General features: G+C 52.9%; 1 protein-coding gene across 5 annotated transcripts in view; it reads right to left on the bottom strand.

The window, feature by feature from the left end:
• The window catches only part of LOC133349415 (SH3-containing GRB2-like protein 3-interacting protein 1), a 60,608-nt gene that overhangs the window by 14,902 nt on the left and 19,029 nt on the right, over positions 1-26,677 (bottom strand). For 4 of the 5 annotated variants that reach the window (XM_061562837.1, XM_061562863.1, XM_061562854.1 and 1 more), the window contains 12 exons: positions 23,824-23,887; positions 21,449-21,470; positions 20,645-20,701; positions 19,897-19,954; positions 17,668-17,912; positions 12,674-12,701; positions 11,727-11,778; positions 7,729-7,820; positions 6,817-7,119; positions 5,589-5,855; positions 4,709-4,836; positions 3,782-3,887 (listed from right to left, as the gene is read on the bottom strand). In XM_061562837.1, the coding sequence (XP_061418821.1) occupies positions 3,782-3,887; positions 4,709-4,836; positions 5,589-5,855; positions 6,817-7,119; positions 7,729-7,820; positions 11,727-11,778; positions 12,674-12,701; positions 17,668-17,912; positions 19,897-19,954; positions 20,645-20,701; positions 21,449-21,470; positions 23,824-23,887 (1,422 nt within the window). The remainder of the gene's footprint in view (positions 1-3,781; positions 3,888-4,708; positions 4,837-5,588; positions 5,856-6,816; positions 7,120-7,728; positions 7,821-11,726; positions 11,779-12,673; positions 12,702-17,667; positions 17,913-19,896; positions 19,955-20,644; positions 20,702-21,448; positions 21,471-23,823; positions 23,888-26,677) is intronic. The other variant, XM_061562828.1, reaches the window with a different exon arrangement.

Here is a 26,677-nt window from a genome sequence, read left to right as displayed (position 1 = left end):
GCTGGCAGCGTCACGTCCCGATGAGTACGATTCATTAATCCATCACGGTAGCCGAGCACAGGAGTGTTGTCGTTTTGCGGGTAATTCCACGGAGCCAAATTACGCTCCGTGTAATTTGGCTCCGTGACGACGATTTAAATTCGCGCGGCAACGCGGTTGCTCTGCTCCGGTGTGATTTCGATTTCCCCGCTGCGTTTCTGTTTTATTCCTCTTTTTTGCCGATTTTCGGACATGGGGTCGACTCGCGCAGAATCAAAGAGCGTGCGCCGCCCTCGCGAGCTCTCCCCTCGTCACGCAAAAAAAAACTAAACCCCCCCCTCCCACTCCCACCCCACCTCGGGTACATCTGGGAGCCGCTGCGACCCTTCGTTTCAATGAGAACCACAACGTCGGCGGGACCCGGATCGCCTCTTATGCATCCCCACGGAACGAAACTCAAGCGCGTAGGCAGCGATCTCTGGGCCTTCCCTTCCATAGCACACAGACTGTGATATTCTTTGGGCCTTCTCTCACGTGTCACATGCACTGTGGGACTATCTGGGCCTTCTCTCACGTGACACCCGCACTGTGGGACTATCTGGGCCTTCTCTCACGTGCCACCCACACTGTGGGTCTCTCTGGGCCTTCTCTCACGTGACACACGCACTGTGGGTCTCTCTGGGCCTTCTCTCACGTGACACCCGCACTGTGGGTCTCTCTGGGCCTTCTCTCACGTGACACCCGCACTGTGGGTCTCTCTGGGCCTTCTCTCACGTGACACCCGCACTGTGGGACTCTCTGGGCCTTCTCTCACGTGACACACGCACTGTGGGTCTCTCTGGGCCTTCACTCACGTGGCACCCGCACTGTGGGACTCCATGGGCCTTCACTCACGTGGCACCCGCACTGTGGGTCTCTCTGGGCCTTCTCTCACGTGACACCCGCACTGTGGGACTCCATGGGCCTTCACTCACGTGGCACCCGCACTGTGGGTCTCTCTGGGCCTTCTCTCACGTGACACCCGCACTGTGGGACTCCATGGGCCTTCACTCACGTGGCACCCGCACTGTGGGTCTCTCTGGGCCTTCTCTCACGTGACACCCGCACTGTGGGACTCCATGGGCCTTCACTCACGTGGCACCCGCACTGTGGGTCTCTCTGGGCCTTCTCTCACGTGACACCCGCACTGTGGGACTCTCTGGGCCTTCTCTCACGTGACACACGCACTGTGGGTCTCTCTGGGCCTTCACTCACGTGGCACCCGCACTGTGGGACTCCATGGGCCTTCACTCACATGACACCCGCACTGTGGGACTCTCTGGGCCTTCACTCACGTGGCACCCGCACTGTGGGTCTCTCTGGGCCTTCTCTCACATGGCACCCGCACTGTGGGACTCTCTGGGCCTTCTCTCACGTGGCACCCGCACTGTGGGACTCCATGGGCCTTCACTCACGTGGCACCCGCACTGTGGGTCTCTCTGGGCCTTCTCTCACATAACACCCGCACTGTGGGTCTCTCTGGGCCTTCTCTCACATGACACCCGCACTGTGGGTCTCTCTGGGCCTTCTCTCACATGACACCCGCACTGTGGGACTCCATGGGCCTTCACTCACGTGGCACCCGCACTGTGGGACTCCATGGGCCTTCACTCACGTGACACCCGCACTGTGGGACTATCTGGGCCTCCCTTCCCATAGCACTCGGACTGTGGGACTCTCCGCCGGAGGCTCTCAGTCTGGTTCAGATGGGAAGGACAACAAACTAAACACCCCCCCCGCCAAGCCCTACCAGACGACACGCTGCTGCTGCTGCTCTGTTGACGGCAGGGCGTGGCCCGACCTCTACCGAGGTCGTCTTCTGATGAGGAGGCTTGTGTGTACGTGCGAGTGTGTGTACGTGGATGTGTGTGTACGTGCGAGCGTGTGTACGTGCGTGTATGTACGTGCGTGTGTGCGTGAGCGTGTGTACGTGCGTGTATGTACGTGCGTGTGTGCGTGAGCGTGTGTACGTGTGTCAACGTGCGAGCGTGCGTACGTGTGTGTGTGCGTGTACGTGCGTGTGTGCGTGTACGTGCGTGTGTGCGTACGTACGAGTGTATGTACGTGCATGTGTGTACGTGCGAGTATGTGGATACGCGGGTGTGCGCGAATGAGCGCGCGCGATTGCGTGGGTTCCCGCGCGTTCGTGCGCACGTGTATTTGCGCGTGTGAGGGCATGTATGCATGTCGCGCACAACGTGTGGTGAACATGCAAGTGGGATGTATGTGTGTGTGTTTGTGACAACATGCGTGTGTAAAAACCAAAGGGAGGGGGGGTAAAATTACAAAAAAAATTAGGTGGAGTCAAAACAAAATTGCGCACGCGATGTACGAAACGAGCCCGGGGTGAAAACAACATTACTCGGCGTTCAGCGTGTTTGCGTGCCGCTCAAAGTCACCTTCGTCACTTTCTCGGTCACGCCACCTGGTTGCATTCAGCCGCCCGTTAAAACTGAAGCCCTGCGAGTTTAGAGAGAATCCCTCAATATTTTAAACTAAAAAAAACACTTTATTTTTTACTTTTCCCAGGTAAGGCAGCACCCCGCGCTGTGGGATCTTTTTTTCAGAGCCGACCCATCACAAATGATAGCGCAACGAAGTGGCTTATCGCGTGGAAATTTATATCAACCCAATATTCTAAACGCATGGGGGGGGGGGGGCAGAGGCGGTTAGCATGCTTGTGCTACATACTGTGCGAAAAAAGTTCAACATACATAAAACTATAAACTGTATTTTTTTTTATATTTTACCAGGTAAGGCCCACTGAGCCTATTTTTCAGAAGTGACCTGGCTATCATAAATGATAGCTCAACGAAGTGGTGTCTTTCCACCATGTGGACATTTATAAATGTTGAGGGAAAAACCAGAGAACCTGGAGAAAAAGCCACGCGACCACAGGGAGAACACGCAAACTCAAAATATACAGCAGGCGTTAGGGTCGGGATCGAACCCACGGCCTCCCGGTTACCGGTTGCTCGACAGGAGTAAAAAAAGAATCATCATTACGGTCGATACGCACAAGAGTCGTGGTACAAGAATAATAATAATAATAATGATCATCACAGCTTGAATAAGCGCCTTTCGTTAAAATATTCAATGGGCTTTGCATCAATGGCAATGGGGGTGGGGTTGAGTAGAAAGTGGGCGAGTGAAAAAAATGGGAAACGCCTTCTAAAGAGGGCAACGTCTTTCGGCGAAAAAGGCATTGAAGACCCCAAACCGAAACCGGACTCCCCCTTGTCAGCCCTTCGTCGGAGAGTTCCACGATGCAGGTGCACTGCGAAATCGAAGGCCCAGAGATCGTGGGGGCAGGAAGTGTGCCGGGTGGGAGCAGGAAGTGTGCCGGGTGACAGCAGGATGTGCGTGTGTGCGTCTTCACATGTGAGTCGTCACGTGGTCAATAAGCGATCACATGGCCTCGCTGTTATTGCAGAGGTTCGAGTCCAGCGGCCGCCCTGATTATTACTGCGGTACTCACCGTGATACCGTACAACGCGCAGTCTGCGGCACTCACAGATCCCGTGACGTCATTCGCGAAGAGGAGGCCCGCCGTCGTGCGTGCCGACGTCACGATCAAAACTTGCCAAATTTGAAACTTGCCCCTAAGAACTCAGCTGCAATTGCAGTATTGTCTCTTTAGCAATTAGTACCCTCTATTGGCAGATCAATGTGACAGGGTGAAGGAGCGAGTGGGCGGGCGTGCGGGTGTGTGGGCGTGTGGGCGCGTGTGTAGGTGTATCGGCGTGTGGGCGCGTGGTCTCACCGACGGTGGGAGTGGTGGCGTTGCTGGCAGACGCGTTGGAGGAGATGGATGAGGTGCTTTCGGCCCTGGCGAGGGGTGCGAGCCCAGGGGGGGGGCTGAACGGGCGCTGCTCGCAAACACAACAGACAAAGATCCTCCGTATGACCTGAACAGACTGTTGGGGCAAGTGCTGTGAGTGGAGCAGCACCTACGAAGGCCGGTATGGCACACGAGCGGGGCGGGTGGCCAGCACCACGCTCGACCGCCTTTGTCTCCCGAGTGGCGATCTTTACACATTGCACCAGGTACTCATTTGAGGCCGAGTCGACCGGTTCAGAAAATCGTCATCGGCGTTGGCCGTGAGCGGGAAAAGAACTCGGGTCGCCGGGTTAGTAGCGCAACCCGCTCCTCATACGCACGCACAGTACATATGTAGTGACATAGGACGTCACTACTGTGTCGCCCCGTACGTGGGCTAGGGGCCCCAAGGGGGAGCCTGGGGGGTCACGTGGTAGAGGACCCGAACCTTCCCAGAGGTGGGGGAAGGGAGGCGTGGCCTGGGTGGAGCCGGCCACGCCAGAGCGGATATAAGCGGGGTGTGAACGCAGAGCGGGGCTGTTCAACCCCGAAGTGAAGACGACATCATCGGTCCTCAAGCCCCGGGTCGTCGTCCTGGACCAGGCAGCCCGTCGCCTGCCTGGTCCACTCTGTGTCGTGTTCCAGAGTGTTAGTGAGTTGAGGAAGGTGGTCACCACCTCATGTACAGTGTTATATTACTTACCATTCTAATAAATGGTGTTGCCTCCAAGCTGTGTGTGTGTGCACCTAGTTCGAACCCACTACACATACGTACACACAATCTCTAACACTGTCGCCTGTTATATATATTTTGTCCCACAGTGGTGTTGGCGAACGTGTTGAGTTCGGGGTTACGTTCTGCCCGGTTACCTTCTGAATGTCAGAGTAGAGCTTTGTGGGCGGGATCTTCTGCCTGATTGACAGGGGGAGGGGCGAGGCCGGAGCGGAGTCCGCCATTGTGGGCGGAGCCACGGGAGACTGCACCACGATCTGGGGCTCTATGCACACGCACAGACATACACACGCGTTTACATACACACACATTTACATACACACGTACACACGCGCACAGACATACACACGCGTTTACATACACACGTACACACAGGCATATACAAACACACACGTTTACATACACACGTACACACACGCACAGACATACACACGCATTTACATACACACACATTTACATACACACGTACACACACGCATTTACATACACACGTGTTTACATACACACGTACACACAGGCATATACAAACACATGCGTTTACATACACATGTACACACAGGCATATACAAACACGCGCGTTTACATACACACGCGTATACTTAGACCCGCGTATACATATGTAATGATATGATGACACCTGCTGGTTAGAAAAGGGAAGCACGGCTACAGGCACCGCTGAAACAACATCCAATCTGGGCCAAAGGTAATGGGCGGGGGGGCTGGCCGGGATGCTCCGGGAACCCGCGCGAAGGTTCCATGTTGACTACCTCACCTGCAGACCAGGTGAGGTAGACTACCTCACCTGCAGACCAGGTGAGGTAGTCAACATCCCCTAGCCATCGTGCCACCCCTCTCCCTCCCTCTCTCTCTCTCTCTCGAGCTCCGTCTAGTGGAGGACCTTCTGCCAGCAGTGGCATGAGCAGCCAATCGCAGAGCTGCTGCTCCTTCACCCCTCACTCCCAACTCATTCCTCCGTTGGCAAACTTGGCCCAGCAGCTGCGTGCACGCGCGGCCCACCGGCGGGCGTGGCCTCCGAGTCTCTCGTGGGCCCGCCCGGCTCTGCCGCCAGCGCCGGCTCTGCCGCCGCCGTTCCCTCCGCGCCGGCGGCCTCCCCGGGCGGCCGCGGTGATGCCGCTGCGGCCGTCGGGCCCTCGGGGTTCGTGGCGACGCCGCCCGCCGCCGGGGGTGTCTCCGCCTTGCCCTCCGGCTCGCTGGGTGACGCGCAAGGCTCCACCGTTGCCGTCCGCTGGGCCTCGTCGGGGGACGGGGGTTTGTCCGGGGCACCTGGTCGGGGGGGGGGGGGGGGGGGGGGCAGAAAATAAAAAAAAGAGACAGATTCCCCACCTCCCCCGATAGCGTCGAAACACTCTCGGGGCAAGTGCCGTTTGGCGAGGCCGGCACGGCACACGAGGGGGGTGGGTGGCGCATGACGATGTTAGAATTGCAACATAAATCTTCCCCGCAGCTTAAGAATAAAAAAAGCGGGACACAGATTATTGGTGCATATGCACGTGAGGGCCATCGTATTCACTGCGGACCCTTTCACGCTCCGAGACGTCTGCAAGTTGCAGGGTGTCCAGTTCACCGCTGAATCTCGGAACGCGCGAGCGGTTCAACCTTAATTTTATTCAGGCCTAGCGCCGTTATTTTTCAAGACATTGCACTCACCGCAGAAAACCGCACTCTACGATAGCTGGCACCAAACTGTGCCACACGCCCTCCCGCATGGCCTTGCGGGAGCCTCAGCACCTGAAGACGTACCGATACAATTATTTTACGTCAGGTCTTCACCGATTCCGTTCCGACGACGTACACGTGCGTCATGGGAATGGAAGAGGGTGAATAAAAGCAGGTTTCTCGCAGCGGCTTCTGGCTGCCCATCGAACAAAGATGGTCACCGCATCGCGCACATTCCGATTCGCTTCTGCGGCCGTCTGGAACGCTCTTCCTTCCGATATTAGGAAGCCACTGGAGCTGTGCACTTTTAAGTTGTCTAGAATGAAAACTAATTTCTTCAAAACAGCTTTTTTGCTTAGTTTGTCGTCCTTCTCTCGCACCTCCGATAAGCACGGTTGGCTACGTACGGCGCGAAAGGAGTTCAACACACACCGTACGTACAAAGACTTTTGTCAACGGGACGGGCGACGGCGGCGGACAGGAAAGACTACCGATGGAGTGGCAGCCAAAGAACAGAACGCGCCCGAGAGCGAGTCCACCGCAGACGGAGCGTCACCACGTTCGTCACCTCCGTCGGTCTCCGTCGGCGTCTCGCTCGACCTCGTCGGCGCCTCGTCCCCGCCGAGGGAGGGCGCCCCTCCCCCTGCCGCCGTGATGACGGGGGCCTCCTGGGGGCCGCCGCCCCCCACCGCCACGGGAGACGCGGGGGGGCCTTCATCCTCGGGGGGCCCCCCGTCCGGCAGCGGCGGCGGCGTCGATGCCGGCGGCCGGGGAGGGGACCCCAGCTGCGGGGGCGTTTGTGGGCTGGCCGTGCCCTCCGGGGGGGCTTGCGGAGGTCTGGCCCCCCAAATATCAGACTGGCTGTTGCCAGCTTCATCAGACAACAGGTGGACACAGGGAGGGGGTGGTGGAGGGGGGGGGGGGTCACAAGACAAAAGACAATAATACACTGCAGGTGTCCCTCGCTTTACGCAGGCGAACAGGGCAAAATCGCGTAGCACGGAGGGAATCAGCCACCCAACCCACGAGACGGCCGCCTGCCGAGTAGCGCGTACACTACAAAGACAAAGCTGTCCCACGCCAGGATTTAAACTGTGTAGCGTAGCGAATTTTTGGGTAGGAATTAGGCAAGCCGCATATTGCCAGCGTGAAATCGCACAAACCGAACCCGCATAGAGCGGCGGAAACCTGTACAACAGAGATGCTGCTGTGGTCGCGCCCACTGGACTGGCAGTCCATAGGCGCATAAATAATGGCCTTCATCACTATAGGAATGGAACGAAGCCAAGCGGACGTGGACCTAGAGAGATGGAGTGACAAAATCATCAGGTGCGCAGGTGCCCGGTGGATCGCTCCATCGCAGAGTCGTGAGCGGCGGCGATGGCCTGGGGAGGCCTTCATATCCGGCAGCGGGTCGAGCGTGGCCGGCGACGGACGGCGTGTTTGGTGCGGTGCGCTCGCAGTGCTCGTCGTCACAAACCTTCCGTCGCGAAGGCTTGCGGGATCGCCTCCAGGGGCGGCCCGAACAGCGGGTCCGACGGGAAGAGCTGATTGGCCGTCACCGCGGCGACGCTGCGGCAACAGCATCGCGGGACGGAAGGGAGGGCCCAGCAGCGTGGGGGGGGGGGGGGGGCAGGCATAAGACGCGGAGGATGTAAACGTCGATTTAAAGCTTTCGTGACTGCAGGGATTCATCTTCTTGGTTCTTTCGGTAAAGTCACGTAGAATGGAAATAATAAAATAATAAAAATAAAACAATAAAACTAATAAAATAATTCTCACGACGTTTCGGCCACAACGCAAGCAGCCATCCTCAGGTGGAGAACAGGTCTGTCGAGAAGACGGAGTCTGAATGACACACCCCAGGCTTGTAGCGACTATTTAAGCTGGGATGGATGGGGGGGAAGAGCGCCTTGACAAAAGAATTTGTAAACGTCAACAAGAGCGAGACCGACGACGGGGCCCTGTCTAGGCGCTTGTTGTGGCGAGCGTCTCTGGGAGCGGCCGCGTTGCGTCGAGGAGGCCGTCCTGGCGGGACTCCCGACGCGAGAGCTGTCCGAGCGCGCGGCCTCGTCGCTTGTGACGGCGCGGCGACGGCGCTCCGCTGTTGAGGAGGTTCGCGGTTCGACTCGGGCGGCCGCCCTGGTTATCACCGTGGTGGTGTGTATTAGCCGTAACGCGCGGCCGCCTGATTCGCGTTAAAAAGATCCCGTGATGTCCCTTTTTTCCGCATGTTCCCCACCCCCCCTCCCTCCCTAAATGAAGACCACGTCAAAGATCGTTGCCCTACGTGAGTAGTGCGGTAGTGAGACCAACCACCTTTCCTATTCCTTATTTTACCAGGCAAGGTCCCATTGAGCCACACAACCCCGTTGCAAGTGGGGGATGCTGGTCTTGGTTTCAAAAACTAGTAAACCATTTTTGAAAACTACTATTAAACTATTTTAATTTTACCAGGTAAGGCCCATTGAGCCACACCCACCCCGTTGCAAGTGGGGGATGCTGGTCTTGGATTCAAAAACTATTAAACCATTTTTTTTAAACTACTATTAAACTACTTTAATTTTACCAGGTAAGGCCCATTGGAGCTATGTAGATCCGTTTCAGACGCGACCTGGCCATCGCAAATGATAGCTTAACGAAGTGGCTTATCGTCGTCACGTGGATATTTATAGCAGCCAAACACCTCAACGCGTGACGTCGATTCTATACGTGGAGGGAAAAACCGAAGGACCCGGAGAAAAATCCACTCCACTATGGGGAGAGAGACAGACGGACATACAAATTCCGAATATACAGCAGGCATAAAACCAACTGCCTCCTGCATACCAGGCGAGGTATTTAACATCTCGAATCTGCCCTCGGTTTTATTTGTTTGTTGGGATGCCTGTAACTCACCCTCCCCGTCGCTCTCGCGTTTTATACCAGGCCATTGTTTCATAATAAAAAATATATATATATCCTGCCAAGTAATTCGCAAGAGTCTGCCTGTTTGGAAAATCACACCGCAAATTACGGAGAAATGCGATTGCACATGGCAATCATGGGCCGCCCTTACTCTGAAAAAACACTTGGCAGGAGGACAGTTCTGCGAGGCTCTCTCCTGGGTGATGAGGCAAAAGAAACATACTCTTAGTTCTTTCGGTAAAGTCACGTAGGAAAAAAATGAAATAAAAATAAAACAAGAAAAATCACGACGTTTCGGAGGCAACACAAGCTTCCGTCTTCAGGTGAAACTGTCACAGCAAAATATATAGTGGTTAAGGGGGTGATTTTTATTGTTTTATTTTTATAAATTTTAATTTCATTTTTTTTCTACGTGACTTTACCGAAATAACTAAGAGTATGAATCCTTGCAGTCACGAAAGCTTCAAATCTAGAAGCAAAAGAAACAGTTTAACGCGCGGTAGGAGAGGCTTGCGCAACCAATATATATGAAAATGTTTTTTTTGTTTGGGTTCGATCACGTAAATACAATTGTCGCGTTAAACCTGCCACCCACCCGACACAGCCAATTTGTAAGGTTTGTCCCGGAAAGAAGAACGTGAGTACGAAACGTTAGGGTACTCTAATTGTAAATGTTGTAGTGGGTTTACTCTCCAACACAACCGGTTCGTGCTGAAGTAGTAACTACCGTAGTTGGCACGTACTGTTCCAGTGACAAACTTTACGAATTGGCTGTGTCGGGTGGTGGCGGGAAAAATGACACATTTAGATTTACGCGCTCTAACCCAAAAAACCTTTATGAATAGGCAAAATAAGAATAATAGCGTAAGCCCTGATTTAAAGCTTTCGTAACCGCAGGGATTAATATTCTTGGTTCTTTCGGTAAAGTCACATAGAAGGGAAATAATAAAATAATAAAAATAAAACATAATAAAATAATTCTCACGTTTCGGCCACAACGCAAGCAGCCGTCCTCAGGTGAAGAACAGGGCTGTCGGAAAGACAGCGTCTGAATCGTTGTGGCCGAAACGTCGTGAGAATAATTTTTTAGTTTTATTTTCATTATTTTATTATTTCCCTTCTACGTGACTTTACCGAAAGAACCAAGAATATAAGGTAAGCCCTGTTACCAATCCACTGCTGGATGATGGCCTCCCCATAGCGTGCGAGTCAGCCATGGGGGTTGTTCGACCATACTTCACCATGCTGGTCAGTCAGTGCCGGTTGGTGGAGTTCCTCTCAAAAGTCGGGAGCGGTGGCGTTGCGGTTAGCGCTACGCTGCGCTACGAACCCGGAAACCCGAGTTTGATTCCCGCTCACGGCCAACACCGGTGACGATTATCTGAAAACCGGTCCTGGGCCTCCCCTAGGTCGACTCAGCCTCAAATGAGTACCTGCTGCGGTGTAAACATCGACACTGGGAAGACAAAGGTGTGCCGTGCCGGCCTTCATAGGTGCTCGCTAACAGCACTTGCCCCAGCAGTCTGCTAAGGCTACACGGGGGATCTTTATCTTTGTTTGTGGTGTTCCTCTCAAATGTGAGAGCTTTACGCAACTGCGTGGGCCGTTTTTTGTCGCGACTTCCCCATTTTAACGCAGACGTTGATCTTGCGTCATTGCCCTTTCTCCACGCGAACCGACCCAACTCATCCTGCTCACGCGATTGGCCCCCCGCCGAATCACGTGACTTCGCGCGAAATAAGAACGAGCGACGAGGTCAACCGTAAACACGCGCGTGCGGCACGCGCGTTCTATCTTTTGTTCTTGAAATATTTCTCCGGCCTCTTTACCCCCCCCCAAAAAACACGACGAAATCGTGCCGTAAAGCGAAAAACGTTGGACTCTGTGCCGAACGACAAGGCGGCGCGGTCCGGCAACGCGTCGGAGAGCCGTACGGCACAAGGACTTTTCCAACCGCCGATTCGGTCGACGCTGCCGCGGCGTAACAGCCGGCAAGCCGGACCAGCGACCCAGAAGTCGCCGGTGTGATTCCACGTTTCCGATGCGGCACGGCGGTCGATGGAACGGCGGCGCAAGATTTCTAAAATCCCCTCCGCCTCTGTCCACCCGGCAGCGTCAATTAGTGCCCAGTTAGCCTGCGATCGGGCGGCAGGCGACGTGCGGCGGTGGGCTAAAGTGTGACGATTCCTAAACTATAAAGATTTTTTTTATTTTACCAGGGTAAGGCCCACTGAGCAGCTATATAGCTCTTTTTCAAAAGCGACTTGGCCACAAATTAGAGCTCAATGAAGTGGCTCGTCACGTGGAAATTTATAGCAGCCAAATACTCTAAATACATGTTTCAAAATTTGAAGAAAAAAACGGAAATCCACACGACCACAGGGAGAGAGAGAGACACTCAAACTCCAAATATACAGCAGGCGTCAGGGTTGGGATCGAACCCACGACCTCCTGCATACCAGACGCGGTGCGCTGCCACGTCTGGTCGACAACATGCGTACGGTACGACCGGACGATAATGCGCCGGAGAGCGGCCGCGCAGAGGCGCAGGCGAGAGAGAGAGTCACTTACGCGAGCGGCGGTGGGGTGGGCGTGGAGCGCCTCTGCCTCACGATGTCTTCGTCTGCGAATGAAACACGCACGCGTGCGCGAGAGAGGAATCCGTCTCGTCAAAGCAGCCGGCTGGTAGCGTAGGCACGTGCGTATGTGTGCTGAACTTCTTTCGCACCATACGTAGGCGACCGCGCTCAACGGAGGTGCGGGGGGGGGGGGTCAACTAAACACAAAAAGTGGTTCTAAGGAAATTAGTTTTCTATCGAGATTTAAAAGTGCATAAGCTCCAGTGGCTTCCTAATATCGGAAGCAAGCGCGTTCCAGACGGCCGCGGGAAGCACATCTGAAAGCGCGCGACGCGGTGATCGTCTTTGTTCGAAGGCTTGCCAAAAGCCGCTGCGAGGATGACCCGAATGTGCGTGGCGTTTCATGCTTCTCGACGACATCAGCAAGGTATTTTGGTTCATACGTGGCGAGCACTGTGTGTGCAACGAGTGCCACCGTATAACGGATTCGTTCGGCGACCAGCAGCCATTGCAGCTCAGCGAGCACTGGATGGACACGGTTGTAATGTGGCCAATCCAAAGCTCCCCCGTATAGCCTCGAAGAGACTGGGGCAAGTGCAAGTAACGAGTAGCAGCGCCTTGTCAATCCACTGCTGGATGAGGGCCTCGCGATGCTGTGTTGGTCACGGGGGCTGTTGGACCATACTTCACCACGCTGGTCAGTGTGGGTTGGTGAAGGGGGGGTGTGGGTGGGTGGGTCGGTGATCGCCAGGAAGGGTTCAGATTGCCACTCGCTACGGTTGTGATAACCACTGCAGGGAATCGAACTCAGGGTGGCGTATCAACACCACAGTGTGGCGTGTCAACACCACGGCACAGCGCGTGTGAGAAACACGCGTGGAAGGATTTGACGGGTGAATTCAAGTGTGAAATCCAATTTTAGTGAACGTGAAAACTTACTGTGCGCTGCCCCTTTCTTGAGTGCAATCTGCAAAGAGAATTAACACACGTTTAGGAATTCAACAAAAACTAGTTAAACTACACTAATTCTAGACTTGAAGCTTTCGTGACTGCAAGGAATCATATTCTTAGGTGTTTTCGGTAAAGTCACGTAGGTAAAACATCAAAATTAATAAAATAATAAAATAAAGATCACGACGTTTCGGAGGCAACACAAGTCTCCGTCATCAGGTGGGACCGTCACAGCCAGATTAGCTGCATCAAGTGAGGCAATGATTCAAGATGTAATCCCTTAAAAGCGAGTTGAGGGGGGAGGAGAGGGGGGGGGGGCTCATCAGAATGTGGTAGCCAATGAATGGAAAGTATCATATTCATTGGCTACCACATTCTGATGAGCCCCCCCCCCCCTCTCCTCCCCCCTTCAACTTGCTTATAAGGGATTACATCTTGAATCATTGCCTCACTTGATGCAGCTAATCTGGCTGTGACTGTCCCACCTGATGACGGAGACTTGTGTTGCCTCCGAAACGTCGTGATCTTTATTTTATTTTGTTATTTTATTAATTTTGATGTTTTACCTACGTGACTTTACCGAAAACACCTAAGAATATAAACTACACTATTTTGATTTTACCAGCTCAGGCCCACTGGGCTATATAGATCTTTTCAGAAGCAACCTGGCTATCAACAAATGATAGCTCAACGAAGTCGCTCATCATCAAGTGGACATTTACAGCAGCCAAAGACTCTCAACGCGTGGCGTTGATTCTAAATGCGGAGGGAAAAACCGGAAGACCTGGAGAAAATTCCACGCGACCACGGGGAGAGAGAGAGACACGCAAACTCCAAATATACAGCAGCAGGCGTCAGGGTCAGGATCGAACTTACGACCTCCTGCGTACCAGGCGAGGTAATCATCATCTCGCCATACAGACCGAGGCTTCTTAAGTATGGACACACAAGTACAACAACAAGAAGAATCATTGCTGACCTGCCCATACTGGACATGTGTGAAAAGAGCTTCATAGCTCATCGGATTCCTCCAGCCTAAATACAAATTCTGATTCTGAACGTTTTAAACTTGTATATCCACACCGCCACCGCACAATACTATATACTCATTCGCTCGATGTCAAACGGAGAGAGAGAGAGGATGGCTCAGAGGTGTGAGGAGAACGCCCAGACGGGCGGGGAAAACACCAGCCAGGCTAAAGTCACGTAGAAGGGAAATAATAAAATAATAAAAATAAAACAATTAAATAATTCTCACGACGTTTCGGCAACAACGCAAGCAGCGGTCCTCAGGTGAAGAACAGGTCTGTCGGAAAGACAGCGTCTGAATCGTTGTGGCCGAAACGTCGTGAGAATTATTTTATTATGTTTTATTTTTATTATTTTATTATTTCCCTTCTACGTGACTTTACCGAAAGAACCAAGAAGATGAATCCCTGCAGTCACGAAAGCTTTAAATCGAAACCAGCCAGGCTGTGAACCAGCACCAACAATTTCCCAAGCTCTGCTGTCCTCTATATACCAAGGTGTTTATCGGACAATGAATGAGTGTTCATAAATCACAATTGATGTCAGTGAACTACATCGTGGGCGAGCCTATGATCTTCTTCGTCTTTCGTACGGCGGCTGATGGAGATGCAGAACAACGACTACAATTTCACATTCAGGTGGCCAAGCCCAGATAACAGTGTTAGCAGTAGCGGAGTGGTATCGCTGTGATGTCGCCTTCGTATTTGTAGATGGGGCCATTGCGTCGTTATACGTTGTATGGCCTGTTCTGGATGGCCATAGTCGCACACTATTACTGGAGATTAAAACAAAATTCCATTTGTGCATCTACTGCCACGGTTTGTGCAGTGGAGGCGGTCATGAGCTTCGTGGCAGATCAAACCCAGGGACCAGCCTGTATGATAACCTCGGTCTCCATATCTAACGAACTGGCCTCTCTATTGACGTGCTATGAAAAAGGACCATTGCCCAAAACGTCGACTTTTATTTATTTATTTTCCATGAAAGGCCACACAGTGTGACCGAGGGACGTGTTGAGACTGCTGTACGACGACAGGATGTTTCGCGATTGCACCAATTCAATTTGTCGATCCGCGTGGATTCTTGTGCTCGCTATACATGCAATAGAATTGCACGCGTAAGAATCTTAACTTTTTAAAATTGAATGCAAAGTACATGCTAACGTTACGTGATGGAATTATGGCATCAACGAGGGTGCCACTGTGCCAAGATGTTAACTACCTCGTCTGGCATACAGTGGGTTGTGGGTTCGATCCCAACCCCGACTCCTGTATATTTGGAGTTTGTGTGTCTCTCTCTCCCCGTGATCGCGTGGATTTTTCTCCGGGTCTTCCTATTTTTCCCTCCACATTTAGAAGCATGCATTTAGAGTAATTGGCTGTTACCGATTTCCACGCGATAAGCCACTTCGTTGAGCTATCATTTGTGGCCAGGTCGCTTCTGAAAAAGAGCTGTAGAGCTTAGCGGGCCTTAGCTGGTAATATATGAATATTTTAGTATGTAACAAAGACAAAGATTCCCCTGTGGTCGTACAGACTGTCGGGGCAAGTGCTGATTCGCGAACACCTATCAAAGCCGGCACGGCACACGAGGGGGTTGGTGGCCAACACCACGCCTTTGTCTCCACAGTGGCGATGTTTACACGCCAAACCAGCCACTCATTTGAGGCCGAGTCGACCTAGGGGAGGCCCATGACTGGTTTCAGATTATTGTCACCGGTGTGTGGTGGCGGACACGCCAAGCTCGACCACCTTTGTCTCCCCAGTGCCGTTGTTCATAGACCCCGACCAGGTTGCCAATTAAGGCTAGGTGGACATAGGGGAAGCACAGTCGTTTAGCAGTACAGTAGTTTATTTTTAAATCTTTTATATTAAGTTCGCTTGCTTGCTTGCTTGCGTGCTTGCTTGCTTGCTTACGAGCGTGCAAACATTTCGGTCGTTTTGTAACCCACGTCCCGTGATCCAATCGAGCTGACATTTTGCACACAGACTCGTTGTGCGTGACAATTAATGTTCGTGAAAAAAAAAATTCCAAAATTTTACACTGTTTAGGGAAAACAAATTAAATATTTAATTACCTATTGTTTAATACTGCAGACAATCATCTGACCCATAGGTGGCAGCCATCTCAAGCCAGAGGACGAGAGGACTCTAGCCGCCACGCATATAAAGGATTTAGAGTGAAAAACTTTGTTTTTACGGGTTATACTTATTAATTACCCTGTGAGCCAAGCTCCTAAATCACCAAAAAAAACAACACCCATTCAAATATCACGTGCCTCCGACGTTAGCCGTCGCTGTAAATCGAACCCAGCTCGTGGGGGTTCCGATGGTGGCGCGCTAACCACTGTGCCACCACTCCCCACATACTGCAGTTAAATATGCACTTACGATAAAGATGCCGTGTATCGTCTTTACAGACTCTGTTGGGCAAGTGCTGCGAGCTAGCAGCAGAACCCATGAAGGCCGACACGGCACACGAGGGGGGGGGGTAAGGGGGTTGCCAGCACCAAGCTCGGCACCATACACGCAGACACACACGCAAGCAGCACACACACGCGTATACACACACACACGCGCGCGAACAAACTCACCGGGTTGCGCCTCTGTGTTTAGACAACGAGCAACATAGAACGAACAGAAAACGGAGCGTCATTATTCACCCAGCTCACGGCGGCATAGCATTTACCCACAATGCACCGAGGCAGCCGTGCAATTATCGTGTATTTTGCTTGTTTAACGGTGTTGCTGGATGGCGGGGTGGCTCAGAGGTCAGAGTTCAGAGAGCTGCCTGTGATTAAACCGGCTTCTTGAGCAGACAGCTGATGGTCTCAACCCGGCCACAAAATAACCCGGTCCCCCCCCCCCCCCCCTTAAATCTGGCTCGGCGCCTGATTTGACGACGATTTCAGATCCGAGAATGAAAGATCTCGGCTTGAACGTCACGCGGCAATCACGTAACTCTCGGCGGCAGAGCGAGTGTGAAAATTATCGTCGCTTGCGGCGTAGAACAGACTTCGCTGGAAGGGATCGCAGAGGCAGTTTTGTGATATCCATTTCTTCTGTGGCCCCGTTTTCCAACAACGAAGGGGTTTTACATCGCTCCGCGGGGAGCTCCCAATGGATTCTCCGTCTCATGTGACACGGGAAAACGCGCGAATGACGAACGTTTGTGCAAGAGTTTGACCCATCACATGAACCCCTTTGGCATTCATATGACAGGTCACACCAGTGCTGATGGGTTTTAAAAGCCAAGTCACAACTTGCACAGCGCTCGTGACTCGAGGAGTTTCTGTACCTCCTTCCCTACGTCGCGGTTTGTGCTCCGTACCAGGCTCCTATTGAAACATAATAAAAACATGAAGTCACTTCGGGCTTCTGCTGTGGGTCACGGACTAGCGCACGCCCGCGATCCACGCTTCGGAGGCGAGCGAAATCCACCCGCAGCGTGAGGGCACCCACGCTGCTGGCTCGGCTCGGATACGCCAGTGGAAAAGGATCATTAGCAACAAGTCGGTCCAGCCCTGTCACGTCACCGTTAACCCAGCACAGCCCTAGCCCCCACCCCCTACCCACCCCCCATAGCCCCCACCCCCTACCCACCCCCCTAGCCCTCACCCCCTACCAACCCCCCTAGCCCCCACTTCCATGCCCCCCCTAGCCCCCACCCCCGGGCTTACCGGACTTCTCCTCTGTGGCAGCACGAGAGACAAAAACAAAGTCGCACTTAAAATCGCGGTTATACAGATCCCTGACCCGGTGAACCCACCAGCACTCCCGCGTGGCATCAACGTGCACCTAGCCTGGCACAAGTGCCATGATGCAGTCACCGCCACTTAGTGCAAACTGACAGATGTTTGCTGTGGGAGCGTGCTTGCGTGCGTGCGTATCCCGCGCGACAGCGTGTGTGTGTGTGTATCCGGCGTGACAGCGTGCGCGCGTGCGTTGGCTCACGGCAGGCGACGGCGGCAGGGCGATGTTGCAGATGGACGCCCTCAGCTCCTGCGCTGCCGCCGTGGGGTCCGGGCCCCCCACCGCCTCCTCGGGGGGCTTGATCTCCACGTAGAGCCGTCTCCTACGGCGGCGGCCACCGCCCCCCCCGCCGCCGTCGCCGCCGCCACCGCCGCCCCCGCCGGCCTTGCCCCCCCTGGCCTCCTCCTCCGAGTCGCTCGACGAGTAGAAGCAGTTCGTCTTGGGGTGTGCCGTGGCCGTCAAGGTGGGAACCGCGCGGTTCGATCGGAATCAAATGAATTGTTTGTCACCGGGGGAGGAGTGCCATGAGCTACGAAACTTTCCGCTCGGGGTCACGGGGTCAGAACGTCACAACAAATAATACGATAGGAGTGCAAAGTCTATCAAAAGGTAAACAAATCATTCTAGATTTCAAGTTTTCGTGACTGCAAGGATTCATACTCTTTGGTTTCTTTGGTAAAGTCACGTAGGTAAAAAATAAAATAAATGAAAACTAAATAAAATCACGACGTTTCGGGCACAACCCAAGCGTCCTTCCTCAGGTAAGAACAACGTAGCGAAAGCACAACACATCACCTTAATAAAATATATACACACGAATACAACTAAACTATAATTTTATCTTACCAGGTAAAGCCCACCGAGCAATTAGCTCATCATTCACAAGCGACCTGGCCAAACACGGCCGCTCATTGAAAGCGAGGGAGATAAACCACGCACCCTCTTTGGTGGCTTGCTCTTCCTTCCGCTATTAGGAAGCCGCTGGAGCTATGCACTTTTAAATCATCTACATCGACAAACTCATTTCTGTAGTACTCTCAGGTTCTTTCGGTAAAGTCACGTAGGTAAAATAATAATAATAAATTTCGATTTAAAGCTTTCGTGACTGCAGGGATTCATCTTCTTGGTTCTTTCGGTAAAGTCACGTAGAAGGGAAGTAATAAAATAATCTAAATAAAACATAATAAAATACAATTCTCACGACGTTTCGGCCACAGGTCTGTCGGAAAGACAGCGTCTGAAGAAACAGACCTGTTCTCCACCTGAGGACGGCTGCTTGCGTTGTGGCCGAAACGTCGTGAGAATAATTTTATTATGTTTTATTTTTATTATTTTATTACTTCCCTTCTACGTGACTTTACCGAAAGAACCAAGAAGAATAATAATAAAATAAAATAATAATACATGAAAAAACTAAATTAAATCACGACGTTTCGGAAGCAACACAAGCCTCCGTCATCAGGTGTAACTGCTCCAGTAAAATGACTGTAGCGTGTGCAGAGAGCTATTCAAGACACGTGTTTTTTTTATATCGGGTGCTGGGCAGGGAGGAGCCAATGAGTCGGGGGGGGGGGGGGAATGTCGTGATTTAAATTAGTTTTTTTCATTTATGATTATTTTATTTTATTATTTTTTCATCGACGTGACTTTACCGAAAGAACCTAAGAGTATGAATCCTTGCATTCACGAAAGCTTCAAATCTAGAAACATTTCTGTAGAACCGCTTTTCATGCCGAGTTGTCCTTCGCCCGCACCTCCGACTATGTACGTACCTTCAACTTCTTTCGCACCGTACGTAGCCGACCGTTGCTCATCGGAGGTGCGGGGGGAGGACAGAAAACGAAACACGAAAACATTCATCGCCGTGAGAGGATCCTCTTCCCTGCCTGTAACGTCTGGTTCAGGCGACTGCGCTGACGAGGAGTGTAGAAACGGGTCCAAGATTTGCCTGCATTGAATGCACACCGTGTCAACCCACACGCTTTACCCCGTATTCTTGTACAGGGAAAGTGAGTTTTCAGGTCCATACGGCATACAGCCGTTTCAATACGGGCACATTTTAAAAAAAAATATTTCTTTGTGTTTCTCCCTTGTGATGGAACTTTGGAGGATGAACGCTGATATTTATAAGGGCACGGGGTGATCAGTAAGTTCTGAATTGGTCTGTAATAAGGTAGGGCACTGATAAGGGTTTGACAGGTATGCGAATGAATGCTGCTAAAATTGCGCCCTCCCAGAACGGCCGTGCGTCGGGCCGATGGGGCTGCGTCATTTGTTTGTCTACACGCAGAGACGGATTTGTGAAGGAGCTTCTCATTGATCGACTTCATCGCCGCGCTACGAGGTTTTCTCGCGCAACGAGCCGAGACGATCAACTCGCCGCGCCTTGTGAGAGCGCGGCTGAACGACGGGGGCGTGCGGGAAGGATATCGTTCAGCTCAATCTCCGGGCGGATGCTGTAGCCTTCATCGTCCACCTCCGGGGTCGTCTGCGGAGGAGGAGGACACAGGGGAGACGACACCAGTCAGCCCTGGACGAGGCCATTACAGGGGCGCTTCAAAAATAGTTTTTAATACTTTCTGAGAATTTGCAAAAATTACACAATAAATGTGGAAACCACCTGGAATGCATTTACAACGATGGCAAACAATTAGAGTCTCTCGGACTTTTTGAAGCTATTAACGTACATTTGCTATCATGTTACAGTGTATTTATCCGTTCTTTTCCCATTAAAAACGATAATCCCATTTAAGTGTTCACATGTTTTTGAAGCGCCCTGTATATCGTAATCTCTCCCCCCCCTCCCTCTGTGTTTCTGTCAAAGTTGGTTCAGCTCCAATGATCCCCCCCCCCGACCCCAACAATGCAGTCACATTGGAGATGGTTCAGCATGGTTTCACGAGTGATTGTCTAACCCAGACGATTCATCCCCCCCCCCCCCCCCCGTGGATCCATGAGATGGTTGAGCCCAAGTATCTCCACTCCCCCCCGTGGTTCCATGAGAGATGGTCCAACCCATGTGTACCCCTCCACGATGCTTCCATGGGCGATACAGTCGTTCAAACTGGGTGTACCCCCCCCCCATAGTCCCATGAGAGATGGTTTAGCCCAGGTGCCCACCCCCCCATAGTCCCATGAGAGATGGTTTAGCCCAGGCAGCTATCTCCCTGTCACTCACATAACGCTGCCAGTCAATCTCGGTGTAGAAGCCGTCAGGAGCGCCGTTAGAGCGCTTCTGGGTGTCGAGCCGATGCAGCAGCAACAGAAGGAAGTGGAGAAGATGCAGCAGCAACAGCAGCAGCAGCGGGAGCAGCAGGGAGCAATGCACAGAGAAGAAAAATGCAATCATCGTTGAGAAGAGGAGAATGGGAAATTCAAATGGAAGGTGCAGGAAGAAAGCGTGCGAGGCCGTGTGCGTCCGCGTGGGTAGTGGTGGCGCAGTGGGACTGGCCAAATCACCCCCTCGTGCACCACCATGGCCTCCCTATGCAGTAACAGCACTTGTCTGTGCAGACTACATGGGGCATCTTTGTATTTGTACGGGGAAGTGGCGGTGCAGTGGTTAGCGCATTGCGCTACGAACCTGGCTACCCGAATTCGGTTCCTGCTCACAGCCAACATTAGTGACAAATATCTAAACCAGTTCTGGGTCTCCCCTAGGGCGACTCAGCCTAGTATGTAACATCGCCACGAGAGAGTGACAAAGGCGGTCGGGCGTGGTGCTGGCCACCCACCCCCTCGTGTGCCGTGTATGCGCATGCCAACTGTGCCAGTGGGGAGTGCAGGTGGTGCATCTGCCAGTGATCTCAGTCAACCCATGGCACTTGGGTCTGTCTCGTGATCTCCCGCCAACGAGCATTTGACACCTCACGTGGCCTCAACGTGCACCTAGCCTGGCACAAGCGCTGTGGTGACGTCACCACCGCTTAGTGGCGAACGGTGGCTGCTGCTGCTGTTGTTGTCGTGTGTGCAGAGCTCGCACCTGGTCGGCATCCTGAGAGCCTCTGTCGGTGGCGGAGGACAGGAAAGAAAAACACGCACGCACACACGCGCACACACGCACACACACGCGCGCACACGCGCACGCAAACACATGCACGCAAGCGCGCACGCACACACACGCACGCACGTGCAAGTGAACGGCAAACATCACCACCGCTCTAACATTCACACCGCGACTTCCAATCGGGAACATCTCAAAGCGCCCTGCCCCAGGGGACCCCCAGGGGTAGCTGCCCTTGCGTGGCACAGCGTGGACGCGGCACCAGGCCAACGAGCGGGCATCGGTCTGCCAGTAGCGGGCGACTTTGCCGTGCGGTATTTGCCCAGCGTGGCAAATCTGCCAGTCATTTGCCAGATTTGGCAAATTTGGACCTTGAGAAAAACGCCACGGAATCTTTAACGTCCACTGTGAAACGGACACCGAGTATGTTTGGTTAACGCACCCACATTGTGCGTGCGTGTGTACGCCGAATCTCTTTCGTACCGTGCGTAGGCAACCGTGCGCTAAGCGGAGGTGCATGTACAGTATATAGAGATGCAGACAAAGATCCCCCGTATAGTCTCCAACAGACTTTGGGGGGCAAGTGCTGTTCGCGAGCACACAACAAGGCCGGAACGGCACACAAGTGGATGGGTGGCCAGCACCACGCCCGACCACCTTTGTCTCCCCAGTGCTGATGTTTACACGCTGTACAGGGCAGTAATTGAAGGTTGCGTGTCTCTCACACCGTGGTCGCGTGGATTTTTCTAACACGTCCTCTGGTTTTCCCCTCCACATTTAGAATCAACATTACGCGTCTAAAGTATTCGGCTGCTGTACATTTTCACGTGGTGAGAAGCCACTTCGTTGGGCTATCATTTATGAGAGCCAGGTCGCTTCTACAAATTAAGTTATATAGCTCAGTGGGCCTTACCTGGTCAAATAAAACATTGTTTTATCATGGGGCCTTTTTTGGCAGAATCTAAGTGTGACACTCCTGAGACTAGGCCATCTCTGGTGTAGACCAATCAGTTTCAAAGGGAACGCCACATTATCAGGGCATGTTTGTTTGCATGTTCACCGCAAGTACTGTGTGGTTAATGCAAAAACCTGATTCCATGCGTAAGGTTTCGATTTGGTGTTGGAACATCTTAACACCTCCTGTTTTATTGCCAGAAAGGGTAAAACGTATTCCTATTTTTCATGTTTAGTTTCAGTTGACATGATCCGGCAACCCCCGGCCTCCAAACTTCTGAGGATCGGCGGCATACGCCGCTACCACTGCCCGGGCAGGCCCCGCTCGCTCGCTACGGAGGGCTATGTAAGGCCCTGTTCGCTACGGAGGGCCCCACTCGCTACGGGGGGCCTCGCTCGCTACGGAGGGCCCCACTCGCTACGGAGGGCCCCACTCGCTACGCAGGGTCCCACTCACTAAGGAGGGCCCCACTCGCTACGGAGGGCCCCACTCGCTACGGAGGGTCCCACTCGCTACGCAGGGTCCCACTCGCTACGGAGGGCCCCACTCGCTAAGGAGGGCCCCACTCGCTAAGGAGGGCCCCACTCGCTACGGAGGGCCCCACTCGCTACGGAGGGCCCCACTCACTAAGGAGGGTCCCACTCGCTACGGAGGGCTCCACTCACTAAGGAGGGTCCCACTCGCTATGGAGGGCCCCACTCGCTACGGAGGGCTCCACTCACTAAGGAGGGTCCCACTCGCTACGGAGGGTCCCACTCGCTATGGAGGGCTCCACTCACTACGCAGGGTCCCACTCGCTACGGAGGGCCCCACTCACTAAGGAGGGCCCCACTCGCTAAGGAGGGCCCCACTCGCTACGGAGGGCTCCACTCACTACGCAGGGTCCCACTCACTACGGAGGGCCCCACTCGCTAAGGAGGGCTCCACTCGCTAAGGAGGGCCCCACTCGCTACGGAGGGCCCCACTCACTAAGGAGGGTCCCACCGCTACGGAGGGCTCCACTCACAAGAGGGTCCCACTCGCTACGGAGGGCCCCACTCGCTACGGAGGGCTCCACTCACTACGCAGGGCCCCACTCGCTACGGAGGGTCCCACTCGCTACGGAGGGTCCCACTCACTAAGGAGGGCCCCACTCGCTACGGAGGGTCCCACTCGCTACGGAGGGCCCCACTCGCTACGGAGGGTCCCACTCGCTACGGAGGGCCCCACTCGCTACGGAGGGCCCCACTCGCTACGGAGGGCCCCACTTGCTACGGAGGGCCCCACTCGCTACGGAGAGCCCCACTCACTACGGGGGACCTCGCTCGCTACGGGGGGCCGCGCTTGGTGCAGCGTCGTCGTCGTCATCACGGCGGCTCTCCATCCATCGGGATCCCAATGTCGCCGGCGATCGACTCACGTGGACTCGGAGTCTTTGTCTTTCCTCTTAATCCCAAACGTGAGCTTAGTCCGTTTTTTCAGTCCTGGGACGACACACACGACAACAACACAAACATAGATCCCCCCCCCCTCGTGTAGCATCAGCAGACTTGTTTGTGGCTGTCAGCGAGAAGCTATGATGAAGGCCGGTACGGCACACGAGGGGCTGGGTGGCTAGCACCACTCCCGGCTGCAACTGTCTCCCTTGTGTCGATGTTTACACATCGCACCAGGTACTAATTTGAGGCTGAGTCCACCTAGGAGAGGCTCAGGAACGGTTCAGATAATTGTCACCGGTGTTGGCGGTGAGCGGGAATCGAACTCGGGTCGCCGGGTTCGTAACAGCACGCTAACCACTACACTACCGCTCCAACAACAACCGCCATTCGCCAATAAGTGGCGGTGACGTCACCACGACGCTTGTGCCAGGCCATGTGCACCTTGAGGCCACGTGAAGTGTCGAACGTCCACTGGCAGGAGGTCATGGGGCAGACCCAGGTGCCATGGGTCGACTGACTGAGATGACCGAGACGACTGGCTGATGCACCACCTGTGCCCCCTACTGTACCAACTTGCTGTGCTTTAGCCACCCGGCGCTCCGCTCGCTCCCCACACACACACACACACACGTGTACACACCCCACACGTGTACACACCCCACACGTGTACACACCCCACACGTGTACACACCCCACACGTGTACACACCCCACACGTGTACACACCCCACACGTGTACACACCCCACACGTGTACACACCCCACACACGTGTACACACACCACACGTGTACACACCCCACACGTGTACATGGATGAGGACCTTCTTTTGCCGTGCGGGTCGCCTATGTGACCAAACTTCACCACGCTGGTGAAAGTAGGGAGCACAGAAGTATGCCAAGTCCTTGCTGAATGACAACAATTTGGACACAGAACTACTACCAACTTGGTCCAAACCACAAGCAAATGTGGCGCTCACCTCCCGCTCTTGTGACTACCAAGTGTGGCTGTCCTGCGGTCGTGTGTTTTTTTTTATCCTTTATATTAAGTTCGCTTGCTTGCTTGCTTGCTTACGACCGTGCAAACCTTTCGGTCGTTTTTTTTAACCCACTTCCCGTGATCCAATCGAGCTGACATTTTGCACACAGACTCGTTGTGCGAGACAATTAATGTTCGTGAAATTTGTTTTCCAAAATTTTACACTGGTTAGGGAAAACAAATTAAATATTTAATTACCAATTGTTTAATACTGCAGCCAATTATCTGACCCATAGGTGGCAGCCATCTCAAGCCAGAGGACGAGAGGACTCCAGCCGTCACGCATATAAAGGATTTAGAGTGAAAAACTTTGTTTTTACGGGTTATACTTATACTCCAGGGAACACGGCACCCTCCTGGGGTTACGTCTTCTCAATTCTAACGTGAGGAATATACTCAACCCAACAACAACAATCCCACCCCCCACACGCACTTTGATAAAACGTGACCGGTAGGATTGTACTTACATTATGAGACCTCTTTTGCAAGTGGCAAGATATAGTAATAATGTAAATGCTTAACCCCGAGCTCTCATACTCTGATGGTGCGTTGTCTTTGAGTTGTGCGCCTCTTGGCGTCATCTGGTCCAACACCATGTGAGACTAGGCTCTAAAGAAAGCTGTCTCGGGTGTGGACCAATCAATTTCAAGGACAGTGCATATCATTATCAGAGTTATGTTTTTTGTTTGCATTTTGACCGCAAGTGTTGTGGTTAATGCAAACATGATCCCTTGTAAAAAGGTGTCAGTTTTGTTGCCAGATAAAAGGGTAAAACCATATTACTACGGTAGGATTGTTATGCTTGCAGCGAGGTATCAAACGGTGGCCGAGTGTAAGACGACGCCTCAACGTCACCGACGCGCGCGGGCCATACACCCCCCGAACGCAGATCCGTGCCAGAGCGTTTTATTCCAGACCAATACTCTCAAAACATTAGAGGTCCCCCCCCCCTGCTCCTCCCCTCAGTAAAGTGTCCTGGACCTCGGGCGAAATGCGTCCGGTTCCGTTTTCACTTTCCTATTCACTTTCCTGTTTGTGTTCAGATTCATTTTCCTATTCACGTTCCTGTTCGCGTTCCTATTCACGTTCCTATCCATTTTCTTATTCACTTTCCTATTCGTTTTCCTATTCGTTCTCCTATTCACTTTCACATTCATTCTGCTATTCACTTTCCTATTCACGTTCCTATTCACTTTCACATTCATTTTCCTATTCACTTTCACATTAATTTTCCTATTCACTTTCACATTCATTTTCCTATTCACTTTCACATAAATTTTCCTATTCATTTTCACATTCATTCTCCTATTCATTTTCACATTCATTTTCCTATTCACTTCCACATTCATTTTCCTATTAACTTTCACATTCATTCTCCTATTCACTTTCACATTCATTCTCCTATTCACTTTCCTATTCACGTTCCTATTCCCTACCCTATTCGCTTCGCTTTCCTATTCGCTTCTCCTCCCCACTGTCCCCATTCATTCGTTCTATTCAGTTTCTGTAAACGCCCCGAGTATTTGGGGGGGGGGGCGGGGGGCTCGTCGCTTCGAGGGCTCTCCCCGCTGCAGCTCCATCTGGCTGCCAGCCCGTGGCCGCTTTGCACGCGACGGCTCCGGCACTTGCAAATGTAGCGGACGCACGCAACACAGCGCTGCGTCGATACTATATACATGTGTATATTTTATATATATAACAAAAGATTTAAGCTCAAGAAAACGTATCGCGGAATCTAGATACTCGTTGCACGGCGAGGTGAACGAGCTAGGACACTTACAGAAAAAATAGAAATATATT

This window comes from Lethenteron reissneri, chromosome 4 (assembly GCF_015708825.2).
Source record: "Lethenteron reissneri isolate LAM-NWPU_2019-01 chromosome 4, ASM1570882v1, whole genome shotgun sequence".
Classification (NCBI taxonomy): Eukaryota; Metazoa; Chordata; class Hyperoartia; order Petromyzontiformes; family Petromyzontidae; genus Lethenteron; species Lethenteron reissneri.
This window is presented reverse-complemented; position numbering and strand designations above follow the sequence as displayed.